General features: G+C 44.1%; 1 protein-coding gene across 6 annotated transcripts in view; it reads right to left on the bottom strand.

The window, feature by feature from the left end:
• The window catches only part of CACNA2D3 (calcium voltage-gated channel auxiliary subunit alpha2delta 3), a 1,184,653-nt gene that overhangs the window by 621,143 nt on the left and 544,388 nt on the right, over nucleotides 1–19,122 (bottom strand). For all 6 annotated transcript variants that reach the window (XR_005210766.1, XM_037798412.1, XM_037798419.1 and 3 more), the window contains exon 5: nucleotides 11,690–11,852. Coding sequence is in view for 5 of the 6 variants with exons in the window: in XM_037798412.1 (XP_037654340.1) it covers nucleotides 11,690–11,852 (163 nt within the window). In the remaining variant the exon portion in view is untranslated. The remainder of the gene's footprint in view (nucleotides 1–11,689; nucleotides 11,853–19,122) is intronic.

Raw genomic sequence — 19,122 nt, 5'->3', positions numbered from 1 at the left:
AAGCTGGTTTGGCATGGGTGGCCAATGTGTGTCAAGTGCTTCAGTGTGCCAGGCACTGTGCTTGGTATGTACCTTTATCTCCTCTGATGCTCAAATGACACTTTTGAGGTGGTATCTTCTCTAGACCTTATGGATGAGGAGACTGAGGCTCAGAAAGTGAAGTGCTTTTCCCTAGCCCACCAAGCTGGGATTCAGAACTGTGATACAAGTTCAGAGGTGCCATTCTCCAAAGGACTCCTGTACGGCTCGGGGAAGAACCCCACAATAGACCAGGAGGGAGAAGCTGGGGGCTGCATGGGGTAGTGGCTGGCCTGAAGGGACCAGAGAGCCTATTGTCCACCTTTAGGTGGGAGTTTTAAACTCCTTTCCCACCTACTTTTTGAGCAACAGTCAATTAGCACCTAAAGTAAAACACTTGAGTTTTACCCCATCTAAGCCTAAGCATATGGTTGAGGGGCCACGAAGGGCTGCATGACACTCTCCTTCCACTAACACTGCTTCCTAGAAGACAGGGTAACACACACACCTGTGCATACACACACACACTTGCACACACACCTATGCACAAACTGTACATACACTCACACACCTGCACATACCTAAACTGTGCATACACTCACACCTATGCCTACACACACACACCCCTGCACATACGTACACATATACCTGTGCATACACACACAAATCTGCACATACAAACACCAGTGCATACACACACACACACACAACTGTGCATGCATACACACACTATGCATAATACTCACATACCTACACATACACACATACCTGTGCACACACACTCCAGTCCTGCCATGACTTTGTTGATAGAGCAGGGCTTGTGAAAAACCCAACTGGAGCATTGCAAAGTTCCCTGAGTCTTGGTAAGGGCTGTTGGTGCCAACAAGCCATGCAGTGGGGAGTTCCTTGAGCATCTTTCTCTAGGGTCAAAGCATTGTATTCAAGCTCACTTCCTCTGATCTTGACTCCCGATGATCCCTATTTATGGACATATCATCATCACATTCAGTTAGGGTTGGAAGGCAGACATGAAAGCAAGAGTCAACCCTACTGCAAACACTTCAGTTCAGAATTCTGAGAAGAAAACAAACCATTTAGAATCCAAATTTGTTAATGGAATCTTGGAGTTCGTCTCTCTCCCTCTTTCTCTCTCTCTCCCTCTCTCATACACACACACATGCAAAGGGAGAAAACAAAAACAGAAAAAAAAGAAAGAAAAAATTTTAATGGCTTTTTAAAGGGTTCATGAGCCTTCTTGCACATCAAATGGCTCTTAGAAAACAACATTTTAATGGTTTCCGTATAAATGAATCAGAAACATGTGGATTAAATTTTCCTTAAAATATACACATGTAATTAAGGGGAAAAGTGCTTGGCAAAATACATTTTGCATTTTATCAAACCCGACATTTGAAAAACAGGTTGAGACAGCTAACAAGTCCGAACCCAGTGATCCTGCCCATCCCTACAGCAGAGCCATAGACTCTGCTTCTAGGTGGGGCCCGATCCTACCTCATCACACCTTTACCCTTTTCCCTGGCTTTTTAAAAGAATCTGTTGGATTATTTTAACAGATCTATTTCTTGGGTTCTGGGGTGATGGTTATGGGTTGCCCGTTTCCTCAAACTGTTTTCATGTTCAAGGGTTGGGCCCCTCAAGCACAGAACAGCCTCACAACCTGCTCTCACAGACTAACTGGGAACCCTGCTGGGAAAGTTCAGAGTATATGAGGAAGCCATCTGGGCTGTGTCCTGCAAATCACCATCCCCCTCCTCCCCAGGAAGTGAGGCTCTTTTCCAATGCCTTCCATTACCAAGAGAGGAAAAGGAAGCCAGAGTGTGAGTTTTTTCCTGTGTCCTTTCTTCATGTGTGCAAGAAAAAAGTAGAAAGCTTTTTTTCTTACTGCATATATTCATATGCAGTAAGAAAAATATGCATTATGCATATATAGCACGCTGGGGTTGGTAAACCACCAAAGAACAAAACAGATAAGTCATTGCCTCGGGGAGCTGATATTCCAAGGGCTCTCACCTTAGCCATCCAGTCTTGGGTCACACCCTATTCCTCTCCCCTGGGTGTTCTCCAAATTGGGTCCTGGATCCTCCTCCTTTGCCCTCTTCTTCAGTGTGAGCAGGCCCCAGTATTCCACCTGCAGACATCTTCTTAGCAAAGCTGCCAACTGTATTTTACCCATCCCTGTGGTCTCCATGACCTCCCACTGGCTCTCACGCCTTCTCCTCACGTGGCCACCTCCCTCCAACCCCACCCCTCCAAGTGCCATAGCTGCCTTTCTCAGAGGAACAGGTGCTCCTGCTGCCCCTGCTAGTGTCTGGCCCATCCTGCCTTCTCCACAGCCCCCTCGGACCACACACTTCCTCATTCTTTGCGTCCCTGCTCATTAGCAGTCCTGCCAACCACTCCCCGCCTGTCTACCTCCTACCTATCTCTTTGGGAGGCCACGGACCAGCTAAGGCCCCCCGTCATGTGCCCCTTAGCGCCTACTCTCTGCCACATGTGATTCTCATCACCCTGATCATGACGTGTGCAGCACCTATCTTCCCCCACTGGTTGGGAGGCAGAGCCCAAGGGGTGTTAGAGCCTCAGAAGCGATGCCTGCTGATGGACTGAGAGGGGTGGACCCAGAGCCTCGGGATCGCAGCCTGGGGAAACCTTCCTAGATCCCAAGGAGACCTGGAAGTCACTGAGTCCCAGATTCCAGGAGATCCTGAGGAACCAAGTCCTTATTTTCTTGGCACTTGGGGCCAGCAAAGCAGCAGAGTATGCTGGACTCATCATTAGAAAACTGAGGTCCACCCCCCACACACACCCCGGTGCAGCTCACCTACCTGTGTCACCTGGAGTAAGTAATTTGGCCTGAGTTTTCGTTTTTCGTCTGAAAAGTAGAGATGAGAATACCTGCTTGATCTGCCTTATGGGGCTGCAGGGGGGATATAATTAGGCCAAAGTGGTAAAATACTACAAAAGTTTAAACCGATTAACTGCTAAAATCCATATTTTCCTTTTCTAGCCTGAAGGAGCCGAAAAGAAGCTGCTGTCTTTGTCTCTCTCCTGTTCTGGCCTAAAATGCTTGCCTGCTGCAGGCTTCTCTCCTTTCCTTTCCCTCTCCCCCCAAGACAGGGGAGAAAAGTGAAACAAGGATAAAGGGGAAAAACCCTCAAGCTGGTGGCTGAAAAGCCAGAACACAGAACCAGAGGCAGCACCACTGCCCATTTGTGTTTTCCAGCATGCACAGGAGAAGATCTAAGCAGAGCCTGTAGTCCGAACCTGGTCTTTTTCTGGTGCTTGAGCTTTAAGCACATTAGAACAAAAATATTTGGGAGACAAATCATTGCCTCTTTCTTTTTAGACACCTTTGGAAAAAAATGGCTTTCAGACCAGCAGCCCAGGCACCCAAGGTGGAGTTTTGTCCAGAGAAGACACAATTAAGGAAATCCTGTTTCCACCAGTGGGGGGACCCGTGAACTGTTTTTGCCACCTTTGAGTTCAACTTTTCCTTATTTTTAATTTTTTTTAAACCAAAACCACCTGTGAAGATTAAATGAATATGTTAATAATTATACGGGAATGAGCTGGCGCTTATTGACTAGCCAGCTCTCTGACAGGCCACAGGCTTGCCCCTTGCTATCTGCCTGTGTCCCCACCACAACCCCATGAGGTGGGTTCCACTTCCATCCAGCAGGTGACGGGGGCTGACAGCAGAGGGCCAGCCACTGTGCCCCACTCACAGAGCACTCGTTATCCGTGCTGTGCTCACGCTAAGCCCATGAAGTGCGTGCTGTTACTGTGCCCATTTTACAGCTGAGGATGCTGAGGGTTGGAGAGGGAGAGTAGCTTGCCCAAGCTTGAGTCCCAGAGGCCACCATGTGCCAGGCACAGTTCCACATGTTTAAAAAATGTTACTCTTTCAATCCTCACTGCAACTCATGAGGCAGACGTTGCCATCTTCTAATTCATGAATCAGGAAAATGAGGCACAGAAATTTTACATGGTCAAACATGAGTTGGTGGGGCCAGGCTGGCTCCAGGTGTGGCTCTGGCCCCTGACCTCCCTTCCTGCCATTTTCTAAATCTTATTCTTCAGCTTTTTTGGAGAGTCTGTTAGCCACCCAATATCCTTTCAGAAGTGTCTTTTCCATGTACACCAGGCAGAGTATGGATGTCTCTGTTGCTTGCAAGTGGGGACTCCAACTTTTAAGTGCACCCTAAGAACACAAAAGACACTGGCTGACTTCTCACAACCCAGGAGGCACCGGAACCCCACCCCACCACCACCTCACTCAACCTATGAGGGAACCCCATTATATAAAGAGCATGAGACTCAGGGCTGAGTGAATTAAAATAAAGTAGGGTCTTTCCATACCGCCATGCTCCCTCAACGTCGCCCACCCAGCCGTTAGTAACACAAGGTGCTTCTGCATTGTCATGGCCACAAAATCTTAGACCCTATCCTTCAGTCCCTCTGTGACCACCCCTGACACCTACTTACACAAGATGAACAGCTTCTTCCTCTCCTCCCCACATCCTGCCCAGATTTGTGTCCACAAAAGTCAAATACAAACTGCCCGATCCCCACTCTTGTTTGACTAATCACTACGGCTCCACCTATAAAACACTATAAAGGCACGGTCTCCAGGTCCACTACAGCCCTTAGCTACCCGTGTTTCCTGGTGGCCCTGTGAGGCATGCCCTGCTACCCCTCTCTGTCTGGGACCTGTGAGGACTAATAAACTTTTCCTTCATAATCTCTGATGTCCCCCATCCTTGCCAAATCTGGCTATGCATGTAATGATCCTTACTCACACAGGGGCAAGGAGAGATGCCAGGCTCCATCAGCAGGGTCCCCTGCCCTCCAGGAGCTCAAAATGCAGAAGGAGGAAATGTATGCAACATGCTGCTAGAACACAGGAATAAACCAAAGTCATTCCCCAAACCAAAGAATGACAGAATTAAGGAGATACATTTGAGCTGGGTTTGAAGGAATGGGCATTTAAATAAGCAGGAAAGGTGGATGCAGGTATAATAGGAATGAAAGGACTGAGGCAAGATATAATGGAGGAAAGAGGAGGGCATGGTCAGTGAACAGAAGGGGAGTCTCACCCGGCTAGACAGTGGTGCAGAGTGGGAATGAAGGGATGGGCTGAGAACAGAGCATTTTCTTTTTTTTTTCCTTTCTCCTTCCTGGCACTTCCATGTATTTTTGTGTGTGTGTGTTTGTTTTTTGTGAGAGAGGACTGAGCAGTTCTCTAACACTAAATAAATGAGTTAAGTTTAAACTCCATAGGTAATGGGGAGTCACTGAAAGTTTAGAGCAGGCGTCAGCAAACTTTTTTCTGTAAAGGGCCAAACAGTAGATGATTTAGGCTTTGTGGGCCATACAGTTTCTGTTGCAAGTACTCAACTCTGCTGTTGTAGCATAAAAGCAGCCAGATACAATATTAAACAGATGGGTACGGCTATTTTCTAAAAGAACCTTATTTACCAAAGCACGCAGTGGCAAGATTCAGCCCTTGGGCTGTGGTTTGCTGAACCCTGGTTTAGAGCAAGGTAGTAACATTTTTTCATTTCTTCCAAATGGCTTCCCAGGTTCTATGAGGAAGATCAGGAAATTGCCACAAGATGCCATAGCAGCAATAGTTACTATTCTGGCTACCTTTGATTGAATGCTTCTCTGGTGTGTCAGATACTTTACGTACATTCTCTTAATGCTCATGACAATCCTGAGATCCAACAACTATCCCCTAACCCACAGATGAAGCAGCTGAGGCTTTGCCAGGACCCCCCTCCCACCCAGGAAGAGGTGGAGCCTGGAGAAGAGCCCACTCTGCCTCCCTTCCAAGCCTGAGCTCCTGCCCACTCTACTCAGTCCCCTTTTCAGGGCGTGGGAAGATCCTAGGCTCCCCTGCCATCATCCACCCAGCCAGCCACACTCCAGGGCCCCCAGCTGCCAGACTGAATCGCCTGGGGCTGCGGGCTGGGTGTGGCCATTGCCTGACCCCACTTCCAGCTCTGCCACATGACTCGGGGTAAGCTACGTGACCTCTCTGCACCTCAATTTCGTTACCCACAAAGTGGCCAAAATAATGCCATCTTTGTGTGCTCTGAGAGGAGCTGGGAGGGCCAACTGGGGAAATGAGTGTGAAAGTAAATCCCTCTTGCTCTTGCTATTAATGACAACAGTGCTTTGCACAAATTGTACTGTTCCTCCTGTTACAGGCAGGCTGTTACCCCCGTGTCTGCAAACTTCTCGAAGCTGGGGACTAACTTATTTTTGTCTCTCTTCAGTGCCTCTTGTATCCAGAGGCAATGCTTTGTTAATCTCAAATGAATGACCCATGTTCTCCATGCCAACCTTCTTTCAAGTGCTCTGGGGCCCCACTTGGCTTTGGCCCTCTGCACACACTGCTCCGGTTGCCTGGAACCTTCTTCCACTGCCTATTTATTCATTCAACTTGTCCTCCTCGTTCCGATCCTGCACACATATCACCTTCCTCCAGGGAGAGTTCAGTGACCCTCAAGCCTGGGTGATGTGACCGTGTATCCACAGCCCTCTGCTGTCTAGCACGTCATATCCCGTGCCCCGTATTCTAACCACATGGAACTTGCAGTGCCTGCTTGGCAGTGGGTTTTCCCCATCTGGCCTGCAAGCTCTGAATGCTCAGGGACCACAACAGTTTTACTCATCACTGAACACTCAGAACCTGCATGCTGCCTGGCAAATAGCAGGGGTTCAAAAATGAACGCTGGATTGAATCAAACTAAAGTTAATTCCAAAGAATTACTTCAGGTGCTTAGTTTGGGGACTGCTTGGAATGTCTCTAGGTCCACTTGTCATACACACACACACACACACACACACACATAGAAACACACATTTACATGTATATTTATATGTGTGTATGTCTAACGTATATATGTATACATGTATATATATTTATATATATATAAATTTTATACCACCTCAGCCAAGAAAGTACTTAAAAATCCTGTCAGCTCATCAATAGTACTTACAAAAAGCATCCTGCCCCGTGCTTTACTCTTGGGGGAAATGAAGTCACTCACAGCTCCAAAGATAGTCTTCATGAAGTCTCACAGGGAGTGAACTCAGGGCCTGGGGATGCCAGAAGCAGCCACTCAGCCAACATCTGTTGCAGAGGTTTCCTGGAAAAGCTGCTCCATTGGCACCCTGAGGACCCTACGACAGATTTCTAAAGACTGTAGGAATTTGGCTGTTTGGATTCTCATGGACAGCTTGCTCCTGTGTTGCCTGCAGTCTCTTTCAATGGTGAAGAGAAAGGCATCTCAAGCAAAGAGGCAAGCATGGACCTGGCTGAACGGCCTGGTTACAAGGTCCAGCCAAGAAGGCAGAAAGATTCCAGCAAGCAAGTAGATTTTACCCACCAGTTTCATCCTTGAATGGAAGCTTTGCCAAAGACACAGTGCTCAGCAGCCCCTAAGCAAGTATCAAACTGCTCTGCTATATACCCACAGGGAGCCAAGCTGCCAGGAGAGGTAACCTCTCATTGGTTTCCTTTGTTGGAAGCAAGATTTCCAATCCAGGAATGTCACAGTCAGGAACCATGCCCTGAGCATGTGTTTTGGGTACATGTCATCAATAGCTAGATCTGAGCTGGAGGGCCTTTTAAGGATGAAATCTATTTCGGCAGCTTGAAAAGAAAAAGCCTCTTTGGGGCTGGTTTGAATTAGGTGGAATAGAGACAGGCATTTTCCTGAAGTCTCCTCCCCCTTCTCTCGGGCACCAATTTACCACCTGGCCGAGGCAAGACTCAGAGCCTGAATGACCCTGACTGATTCTGACCCATGACCCCACAGCCTGGCTGGGGACCATCGAGTCTGGGTAGAGATGACAGACAGACCGCACAAGAACTTCTATTCTTTTAATACCATTAACATTAAATACCATTACCTACCACCCACGGCCCACGTGATCTGACTGGCTATCGAGATTCAGCCTAGCAATCCTCACAGCCGCGATTCTGCAGCCTTTATAATCTTTGGTGGTGCTGGTCCCTTATGTATTGCTGCCATTGAAAGGTACTTTTCTGTCTTTCAAGCTCAAGGTGCAATTAAGTCTCTATAATGGTGCCAGTGGCTCAGGCAACCTTGAAGCGGCTGTCATATTTTAAAGATCATTCTGAATGACTTTATGCCTGAAATTGCTGTGTAAAATTCTTCATCTGCAATTAAGAAGATATTTAGCGTTGAGAAGATGCCTTTCTTCTGGACACACTGCACAAAAGACAGTTTTCCTCATCAGCCACCAAGATCGCCCTGGAGGACTCTAATCTACCAAACAAAGCTGCACTCAGCCCGCTAAGACTTGGGTTCCATTTGCCCTTCTAAGGAAGAGTCATGGTGAAAATGAGGTCACAGGAAATGGTCCCAGTCCAGCGTCCTCTGGGGGTGGCTTAGACTGACACCACTTTCTTTAAGAGGGAGAGAGAGAAAAGAAAAGCTTGCAGCTGGGTACACATAAGCAAGTGGCTGGGTTCCCTCCTTGGTGTTCACACAGCCCCCTGGCTTCCCCTGACCATGACCAGCATGTGCACAGCATGTGAAGGAAGGGCTGCATTTAGTTCACCATGGGATCCTCAATAACCATCTGAATGATTGACAAATCAGGTGCTGCCTCCACTGAATCTTAAAGGATGGGCAACAGGTAAAACAGTAAAGGGAGATGTTCTAGTTTGCTAATGCTGCTGGAATGCAAAACACCAGAAATGGATTGGCTTTTATAAAGGGGGTTTATTTGGTTACAAAGTTACAATCTTAAGGTCATAAAATGTCCAAAGTAACACATCAGCAATCGGGTACCTTCACTGGAGGATGGCCAATGGTGTCCGGAAAACCTGTTAGCTGGGAAGGCACATGGCTGGCGTCTGCTCCAAAGTTCTGGTTTCAAAGTGGCTTTCTCCCAGGATGTTCCTCTCTAGGCTGCAGTTCCTCAAAAATGTCACTCTTAGTTGCACTTGGGATATTTGTCCTCTCTTAGCTTCTCCAGAGTAAGAGTCTGCTTTCAATGGCCATCTTCAAAATGTCTCTCATCTGCAGCTCCTATGCTTTCTTCAAGGTGTCTGTCTTGGCTGTAGCTCCTCTTCAAAAGCTCACTCTCTGCTGCACTGAGTTCCTTCTGCTTATGTCAGCTCATTTATATGGTGCCACTGATCATCTTAGACCCACCCCAAATGGGTGGAGAAACATCTCCATGGAAATTATCCAATCAGAATCATCGCCCACAGCTGGGTGGGGTGCATTCCAAAGAAACACTCAAAGAAATCTAATCAAAACTGATAAAGTCTGCCCACACAAGATTACATCAAAGATAATGGCATTTGGGGGACACAATATATATTCAAACTGGCATAGGAGCCTTTAGGTATCTTTCCTTAAAGAATAGGATGAAAAAAATGTATCAGAGACAGTGAGTTGGAGCTCTTTAATTATTGACAACACTCTCGGAACACTGACCAAGAAAAATTTAGAGGTGCAATTTATGTATATGTTATTTCTCAATAATAATGATAGCTAGAATGTGCTGGGCACTTTCCCTGGGCTACACTTAGGGCTACATATGCACCATTTCATATCCTCACAACCCTCTGAGGGAAATGGTATCTTTGTTCCTAGTTTACAAAGGAGGAAACTGAGGCTCAGAGAGGCCAAGTTACTTGCTCATGACCATACAGCCATACAGCAGAGCAAGATTCAAACTCAGAGTTACTTGCTCATTTTTTTTTAATTTTTGAATTATTAATTTATTAATAGTCCTGTAGGTGTGCATATTGACTAATGTTAGGGAACACTATCTTTATTGAAGCCCAGATCTCCTCTGGGGTGCTGAGGTGCTGAAAGGAGCAAATCTGGAGAGAAGGTAGTGACAGCCTCTCTCCTCTCATTTTGCAGGGCATCACAGAACTGCTCAAAGTCAAAGAGATACTAACTGGCAGCAGATATAAGACCATTACCCTGTTCTTATTGGCCCCAGTTCATGGTCCTTTCAACTACACATATCACATGCTAATATACTTTGAAGAGATCCTTTGGATTTTTTCTTCTTTTATTACAAGAAATACGATCACATAAATTTTTCAGAATTTCCAACATGTTAATGACTTCATGACTTCTCAAATTTCCAATCTCTGTCTACAGCCAAAACTTTATACCTTGAATATTTGTGCTGAATCCTCCAAGGAAAAAGAAGTCTTTACTTTTATGGAATATCTTCATATTCATCTTTATTATTGTTCTCACTTTGTCGCTTTGCTTCTTATACCCATTTGTATTCAAAGTAGGCTTTGACATCTCACCACTTGCAATATTGTTATTTCTTGTATCGAAATTAGCAAAAGCCTTTAAAATTAAATAATCTGGCAGACAGATCTTGCCATTCTCTAGTTTAATATGAAATTGCTTAAATTAAAAGACTAAGGTTGGATTTCAAGTTAACTAGCTTGTCATGTTATAACTCAAGTGAACATGGCCTGTGTCATGCAGGGACCTCAGTAACGTGAGCTGGGTCAGAGCTCTTGCTCTTGACCATGGCACTGTCATATGTGATTCTGAAACCAGATGCTCCAATGGAAATTGGCCCCTGAAATATTTGAAACCTTGATGGCAGATACAGGGGCAAATTGTTATTTTGAAGATGCCATGTTTTCTGTTTTATTTTTCAGAGAGGATGGCTCTTTGTTTTGGAGCCTTCTAGGTATGACAAAATAGAGCAAAGACCTACTCAGTAATGATGAGGATGATAATGGTAAAACTTAGATGCTTTACAAATACCATCTTGTTTAGTCCTCGTGAGTACGCAGTGAGGTAGACCCTAGCATTATCTACATCTTAGAGAGGTAGACACTAAGATCTAAAGATATGGGGTGATGCACCCAAGACCACACAGCCAGTAAGAGGTGGAATGCAGGATCTAATCAAAAGTCATCTGGTGCCAGAGCCCAGTCCTCGGCCACGACAATTCCAACTATTAATGGGCAGATGAGAATTTGTGGAAGAGAACTCTGTTTTATATGAAGACTAGATTTGAGGGACACAAACCATGAAAGAGGGGACCCGCTGAGGTCCTATCACAGATGTCCATACTGCTTTGTACTTTTAGAAAAGACCACGGTTGATTCCATCACAATCTCAGGAGCTCCCCAACCCTTAACTACCATAACAGGGAATGGAGGAATAAGAAAGAAGGACTGTATCAACGGTTGGTAAACTACAACCCGTTGGTCATTTGTTTTTGTAAATAAAGTTCTATTGAACACATGCCCAATCATTCACATATTGTCTATGGATCCTTTTGTGCCATAACAGCAGAATTGAGTAGTTGCAACAGAAATTGTATGGCCTACAAAGCCTAAAATATTCACTTTCTGGTCCTTTGTAGAAGATGTTTGCCAACATGGACTACATATTAGAGAGCTTGATGCAGACACCAACTGGGGAAACAGCAAGCCCAGAATCTCTAGGCAGAATGGCCATACACTTCACTTATCTAGCTGACTTGACACACTGAGCTTATAACTGTGCTTTGTTTGGTTTTATTAAAAAATACCACCACCACCACTAATCCAAAACTGTCTAGACCCCACCCGCTGCCCTCTAAAAGGAGCAGTGCCAGTAAGCCCTACCTTTGTTGTACATGTTTGTTGGCACTTGGACGTCACTCAGACTGATGTTCACAGGCAAATTATTAAAGTGGTCATTTGGGGCTAAGATGAATTCCTTCCCCAGCTCCAAGAAATTCCCATCTTTGTCCCTCTCATTGATCAGCACGGCATTGAAGTATTCATACTGAAAGAGAAAAAAAAAAAAATCCATGAGGCTTACGGAGGACAGCTGTGAACCAAGACAGACCTGGGTACAGGCCACAGGTCAATCCTGACACTTGAGGACCTTGATCTGATCACATGATCTCTAAGTATTAGGCATTGTCCATGGCTGCTTTTATAAAGGCATGAATGACTATTTCCCAATGTCATTAAACATTTTTTGAAAATATGAATTTAAGTGATTACATAGTACTCCCTTGTGTGAATATAGAAAAAAAAAGGACCTAAAAATATTTAAAATATTTAAATCTTTAAAAGGACAGACTCTTCCTTATGCATCATACATTTAAGTTGAGAGACAGAAAATCAACAAAAATAACAAATACATATATAATATGTTATATAGTCATACTTGCTTTGGAAAAAATAATAAAGCATGTCAAGGGAAAGAGCAGTAGCTGAAAGGCCATGTTTCTATATGCAGAGCTCAGCGAAGGCCTCTCTGTGATAAGGAAACACGCACAGACTGAATGAAGGGAGGAAGCACATTGTGTGGGGACATGCAGAAGCATCCTAGGCTGCAGGGACAGCAAGGGTCAAGCCCCTGAAATTGGAGTGTGGTGGCATGTGTCACAAATGGTAATACCAACATAATGAATGGATAGATGAGGACTCTTAAAAGATAAAGTGAAACTATAAAAAGAACCAAATGTAAATCTTAGAACCAGAAAATAAAATTCATGAAATGGAAGTTTCCCTGGTAGGGCTTAATATCAGATTGGATATGTTAAGAGAAAATATCAAACTACTCAAACTAAGCATAGAGAGGAAAAAAAAGACTGAAATATAAAAACGAACAGAGACATTGCAACATGCAGGGTAAAATCAGCATCTAAAATACCTGTGACTGGGGTATTAGAAGAAAAGAAAAAGACTGGGAGTAAAAATATCTGAAAAACTATTTCTTAAATATGGTAAAAATTCCTCAATTATGATTTAAAAAAAACCAACCTACATATCCAATTAGCTCAAAAAATTCCAAGCACAATCAACCCAAAGAACATCAGACATATTAAATTTAGTAGCTGGAATAAAAATTTAAAAATTAAGAGACTATTTTAAAAGAGACTAAAGGAGTGAGAAAAGACACCTTAACTACAGGGAACCAGTTATAAGAATAATCTCTGAAACACAGCAAGTCAGAAGACACTAGAATGAAATCTTGAAAATATTCAAAGAAAAACAGTAAACTGGTGATTCTACAGCTAACAAAAATATCCTACCAATGTGAAAGCAAAATATAGATATTTTCAGCTACCCAAAAGCTGGAAGTATTTGTCACTAGCAGGCCAGCACTGTAAGAAATATTAAAGGAAGTTCTTAAGGCTGAAGTTTTTATCATGTCATGTTGGTAGTGCTCAAGACAACCTCAGATTCTGTGATCCACTAAGAGGACTCACAGAACGCAGAGTATAGTCATACTCAGTGTGTGCTTTCTGTTATTTATAAAAATATATTTTAATTATTCAAATACAAAGAAGTTGAAAGAAAAGGATGGAAAAATATACCCTGGAAAAAACATAAAGTGAGAGAGACTCTACCAGTATCCAACAAACTACACATGAAGTTAAAAGTATTACCAAAGATATGGAAAGTCATTTTATACTGAGGAAAGCTGCTGTTTGGGAAAAAATATTCATTACATACATATCTGACAAATTAATTGTACCCCGATTATTTAAAGAATTCCTATAACTCAACTTTAAAAAATCAATTAAAATCTAGGCAAAATATTTGAACAGACATCTTCCAAAGAAAGTCTACGAATGGCCAGTAAGCAAACAAAAAGTATTCAATATCATTTGTCACCAGGGCAGTGCAAAATAAAACCTCAACCTGATGCCATTTCACACTTACTAGAAGAGCTAAAATTAAAAATTCTGACAATATTAAATGTTGGCAAGGATGTGGAGTGACCAGAAATCTCATTTATTGCTGGTGGAAATATAAAATAATGCAACCACTTTGAAAAACCACTTTTCAGTGTTTTATAAAGTTAAACATCCATCTGTCTATGACCCAGCAATTCCACTCCTAGGTATTTGTCCCAGATAATTGAAAACATGTCCACAAAAACATTTGTGTGTGAATGTTCATGGAAGTCCCGTTCGTAATAGCCAAAAACTACAAACAACCCAAATATCTATCAACAAGTGAACGAATAAACAACTCTATGGTATATTCATATAGTGGATTACTATTCAGAAACAAACTACTGATACATTTAAAAAACAGATCAATCACACAACCATTCCAAGTGAGAGAAGCCAGAGATCAAGAGTACCCATATGTGATTCCATTTATATGACATTTTAGAACAACAGTGACAGTGACCATCATCGGGGCTTCTAGGAAAGAGGTCAGCTGGGATGGCACCCAGGGGGACTTCCAAGGTGGCGGCAATGTCCTGTATCTTGGTGGGGTGTGGATTCCTCAGGTGTAGTCATTTGTTAGTACTCGTCAAATTGTACAACAAAGATCTATGCATTTCACTGTGTAGAAATGTATGCCTCTATAAAAAATGAAAGTGACAAAGTCTTTTCAATTCTTTTTTAAATTACTGATACAAGGACTTTACAGAAAGAAAATTCAAGTTGATAAATTCCCTCCCCAAACCATTTTTTAAAAGCACAATTTACCACGTTAGGACACCCAGAAACAAAAGAAATCACACCTTTCTGCTGAGCCACCAACCGAGGGAACAGCTGGCTGGGCAGGAACACCTTGACCCATCATCAAATGGCCAAGGGAAAGCCCAAGGTGAGGCAGGCCTCCCTGTGCTTCTGAAGGATCTGCCTTCAGTGATGCTTCCTCTCAGAGCAATATGTTAAATGACATCTTCATCTTCCACAGACCCAAGCACTGCACAGAATATTATTAACACTTAAAAACTCAGGCCTTCAACTCCACTGTTTCATATAACTCGATGTTAAATTAATAAAGCAAAGCCTTGACCTGCTCAGTAAAGGACAATGCAATGATGGTTAATGCACAGGCTCTCTGGAGGCAGCTTGGAAACTGCCATTTAATTGAATTATCCGCACAGCCCAGAATGCAAATGAGTTATGGGTGAAAATGTAAGCAGGATTTTGCTCAGTGGCGCTCATAGTTTATCACGGAGGACTGTGTTCTGCTGCTCCTCCCCAAATCCATTTGCCCATCCTGTACTGATTTTAAAAAGGCTGATTCAGTACAAACAAGAAGAATCATTTCTCAGTCCTTGGTTTTCATTGCTGTAATTAGGAGACCCACGGCTTTGTCAATATGCTGGAGGAAAAGATATACTTAGTTCAATCCACACCAATATTTCTGAATCCCTATCACCGATGGGGTGAGGGTAAATAATACCTTTGTGAAGATATCTGATGACCTGCTAAGGGTGAGGGTGGGGCACAAAGCAAACTGATTTGGGGGGGGGGGGGGATGTGGCATATAAATTAGCAGAGGCAAAGTGGGTGATGTGCTGTTCACCAGGACCCGGCACAGTCCCAACTCAGTGGTAACTCAGTAAGTGTCCAGAGTGATTCAACGGGTCAGGAGCTGGCAAACTTTTCCTGTAAAGGGTCCAGTGGTAAATATTTTAGGCTCTGTGGATTATGCAGTCTTTGTTGCAATGACTCAACAATGCTGTTGTAGCATTAAAGCAGCTGTAGAGGATACATAACTGAATGGGTGTGGCTGTGTTCCAATAAAACTCTATTTACAACAACAGGCAGTGGGCTGGATTTGGACCACAGGTTATACTTTACCAACTCCTGCAACAGGGTGTTAAATGTCTCTGTTTGGAAGGGATCCAAACAAAGCTTCAGCAAAGATGCACTGGTGCTGGGCCTGGAGAATTGGCAAATTAGGGTATGCTGGGATGAAGGAGGGCTAAAGCAGGTGCAAGAAGAGCATGGAAGCAGGAAGGTAGGGAGGGAAGAGGAAGGATCTCAGAGAAGAGAGCAGGTGGGGGCCAGGACGTAGAAGGTCTTGAATACAGGAATAAGGCACCTGGACTTCATTTTCTAGGCCAGCGGTTTCCAAACATTTTTGATCAAGTATCCCTTTCACTGAAAAGTGTTTTTAGCAACATCTCCTACACGTTTATTTATTACTCATGTGCACTATTTACTACCTACCAATTATTATACTAACGTGCACATTATAAAACAAACTACAAAAATTACATCAAAAGTAAACATGTCAAAGTCACATTTTCTCTTCAGGCATCAGTGGCTAACTTTGTGCACCTTTGGGCACAACAGGTCCCCACAGTATCCCAGGGCAGCATTTCCAAAGCATGATCTGTGGAACAGTAAGGCATTCCATAGACTATTCATAAGGAATAACTTTTAAAGGTGCACCATAGTGAGCAAAGTTTAGGAAATACAAGGAGAACTGGGTTTAAGGAAAGGCAGATAGGTTTCTTCACTGTAGGACTTCTCAGAGCCTTTAACACATTCTGAGACTGCATGACATGCACTTTGAATCTCTAGTCCTATGCAGCTTTCCTCAAACTCAGCTGACTATGTAGCTGTCCTTCTCGGCACTTACCATGGGGGTCACTTTACACGTACTTGTGTGATAATTTTATCAATGCATGAAGCTCTACAATGAGACTAAGTTCCAACACTTCAGAAACTGTTATATATACTTATTGTTGTATCCCCAGCTCCTACAATGGTGACATTTGACAAGCACGTGTTGGTTGACTGACTGAATGACTGACCATGTCAGAATCCATTTGGTTACCAGGCCTCTCATGGGACTTGCATTTCATACATCTTTTTGCCATCAACTCTTCTAGGCCATGAGGTATCAGGGAAATTTCCTCAGCAGGTTAGGAACTGTAGGCAGTGTCTAGTACAGCTGGGGAAAGGAGAAGTTGTAGGAACACAAAGTCATATCTCCATATAGCTTCTGTCAGGTCTCAGGACTCTGGTAAAGATGACTCAAGAAATGGCCAGAATCGCTGGTCTTTGCTATTTGCTGTCATTGTGAAGATGAAGAGAACAAGAGAGGAGCCCTGTGATACCTCAATGCCTATGCAGCTTCCTCAAGGGGTGCCTGGGCATCTCATGTGCCTGAAGAGCCCCTCTCCTTCAATTCCACTGTCACAGAAAACGGCAATTTTCAATTGTGATAGGGGTGCCTCCAGGGGAAATAATTCATTCCTTTTCCTCTCCCCCAACTATAGAATCCAACAGCTCAGGCTTTCTCATTGGCCCAGCTGGACTACCATTACCACAGAGCATCAAGTTTTAGATTCAACAGGATATATCACAAGAATCAAAGAAGGCTTATGTTTGTGTGGCATCTCATTGGTTGGTGGTGACTGCCTATATGGCCATGTTAAGAAAGCTTCCGAGGTAGTATCCCAACCCAGAGAAAAGTATACTATCCTCCCAGTGGTGATCCAGCCTCTCCCACACCTCCCACAGCTTTGAGAACTCATCACTTCCTAGCTTGGGGACTGGCAAAGTTTTTTCTGTAAAGGGCCAAACAGTAAATATTTTAGGTTTTGTGGGCCAGACAGTCTCTGTAGCCACTACTCAGCTCTGTCATTTTAGGAAAAGCAGCTATATGCAATATGTAAACAAATGGATGTGGTGATATCCCAATGAAACTTTATTTACAAAAACAGGCAGTGGTTGGATTTGACCATGACGGCAGCAAATAGTTTTGCTGACCTCTACTCCAGTTTCCTTTCTCTTTCCAGTTGAGAGACACCTCATCTCAAAAATCAAGATGGCTTAAGGCAGTGCTTCTCAACTCTGGTTGGGGAGCTTTTAAGCATCGGGATACAGAGGCCAAACCTCAGAACAACTGAATCTGAATCCCTGGGGTAGAACCCAAGCATCAGTATTTTTTCGATCTCCCCAAGTGACTCCAATGTGCAGCCCAGGCTGGAGACACACTGTTTCAAAGTGTGGCTTCTGTTTTGGCTTCCTGAGGGGCAAGCTGCATAACCCAGCAACAATGCACCACGGCAAAGGATTTGCTTCATGGGCAGCAACTATATGCTCCATTCATTTTGGCTTTAATTAAATTCTGCCTGGGAAATTCTAATTGTTTCCTGTGTGTGTGCTGTCAAACCAACTAATTATAAACTCCCTAAGGGATGGGTCTATGCTCTTCTCCTCATCTACTCGCTGTGGAACCTGAAGACAAGTCCAACTCATAAAATCCAGCCTGGAGATTGAATCTAGAACACTTGGTCAGCAAACCCATCATCCACTCAGTAAGTGACCTCTCAATGAACTGCAGCAGTAGCCTCCCAGGTGGGCTCCTGGCCGTCAACTCATCCACTGTCATCCATCTACCCAGCAGCCAGAGTGGTCTTTTAGAAATGGGAATCAGACTGCATCACACTTTTCTTAAAAGCCTCCAGAGAGACAGAAGAAGATGGCGGCATAGAGAGGAGTGGAAGTTAGTTAGTCCCCCTGGAACAACTAATAAACAACCAGGAACAACTAGTAAATAATCTGAAATAACTGCTGGGGCACAGCTGTGACTGTCCACACATCGTACAACAATCTGGATTGGGAGGAATGCCTGAGATCGCAGCATAAAATCTGTAAGTAAAAACTGTGGACCCAAGCTGAGAGCTCCTCCCCCACAGCAGCCTGAATGCAAAACCTCGCTATGATAGAAAGCAGCACTCTCTGAACAAGCAGATATTAACAAATATTTTAATTAACAAACGTGGACTGCTCAATGCAAGCTACAAATCCCCAACAAGCAGACAGAGGCTTTTAGTGACAACTGACCTTAAAGAGCCGGAGGACTTCTCTGTCCCAGGAGGGGGAGCTTAGAAGACTAAGTGCTATCTCTGGCTAGCGGGTGAAGTTGGGTTGTGGGGGGGATGGACTGGCCCTGAAGGGGGGGCTTTCTGTACCTTCTTCTCTCTCTCAATCTGGGAAGCTCAGTGGAGAAAGCCATAGCCATTTTGAGTTCACAGCACTCTGACCCAGACAAAGGGGAAGATAGCAGAGTCAGAGAGACAAAGAACCTAATTAAATGCTCATGATCACTCCCTAGGGGGTGTATCTTCCCTAAGAGGAAGGAGGTGGTGCCCAGTCCTACAACCAGCCTTCCATTCAGAACCAGACCCTAGAGCCTGTGGGAAAAGAGTCAAAACAGAAACTAAGCAGGCCATACCTCCTTACACTAGTCAGGAGTGACTGGCTGACACACGCCACCTGCTGGGCAGGTTAGGAAAAGCACAGCAGCTAGAGGCCTCACAGGGT

Source organism: Choloepus didactylus, chromosome 1, assembly GCF_015220235.1.
Source record: "Choloepus didactylus isolate mChoDid1 chromosome 1, mChoDid1.pri, whole genome shotgun sequence".
Classification (NCBI taxonomy): domain Eukaryota; kingdom Metazoa; phylum Chordata; class Mammalia; order Pilosa; family Megalonychidae; genus Choloepus; species Choloepus didactylus.
This window is presented reverse-complemented; position numbering and strand designations above follow the sequence as displayed.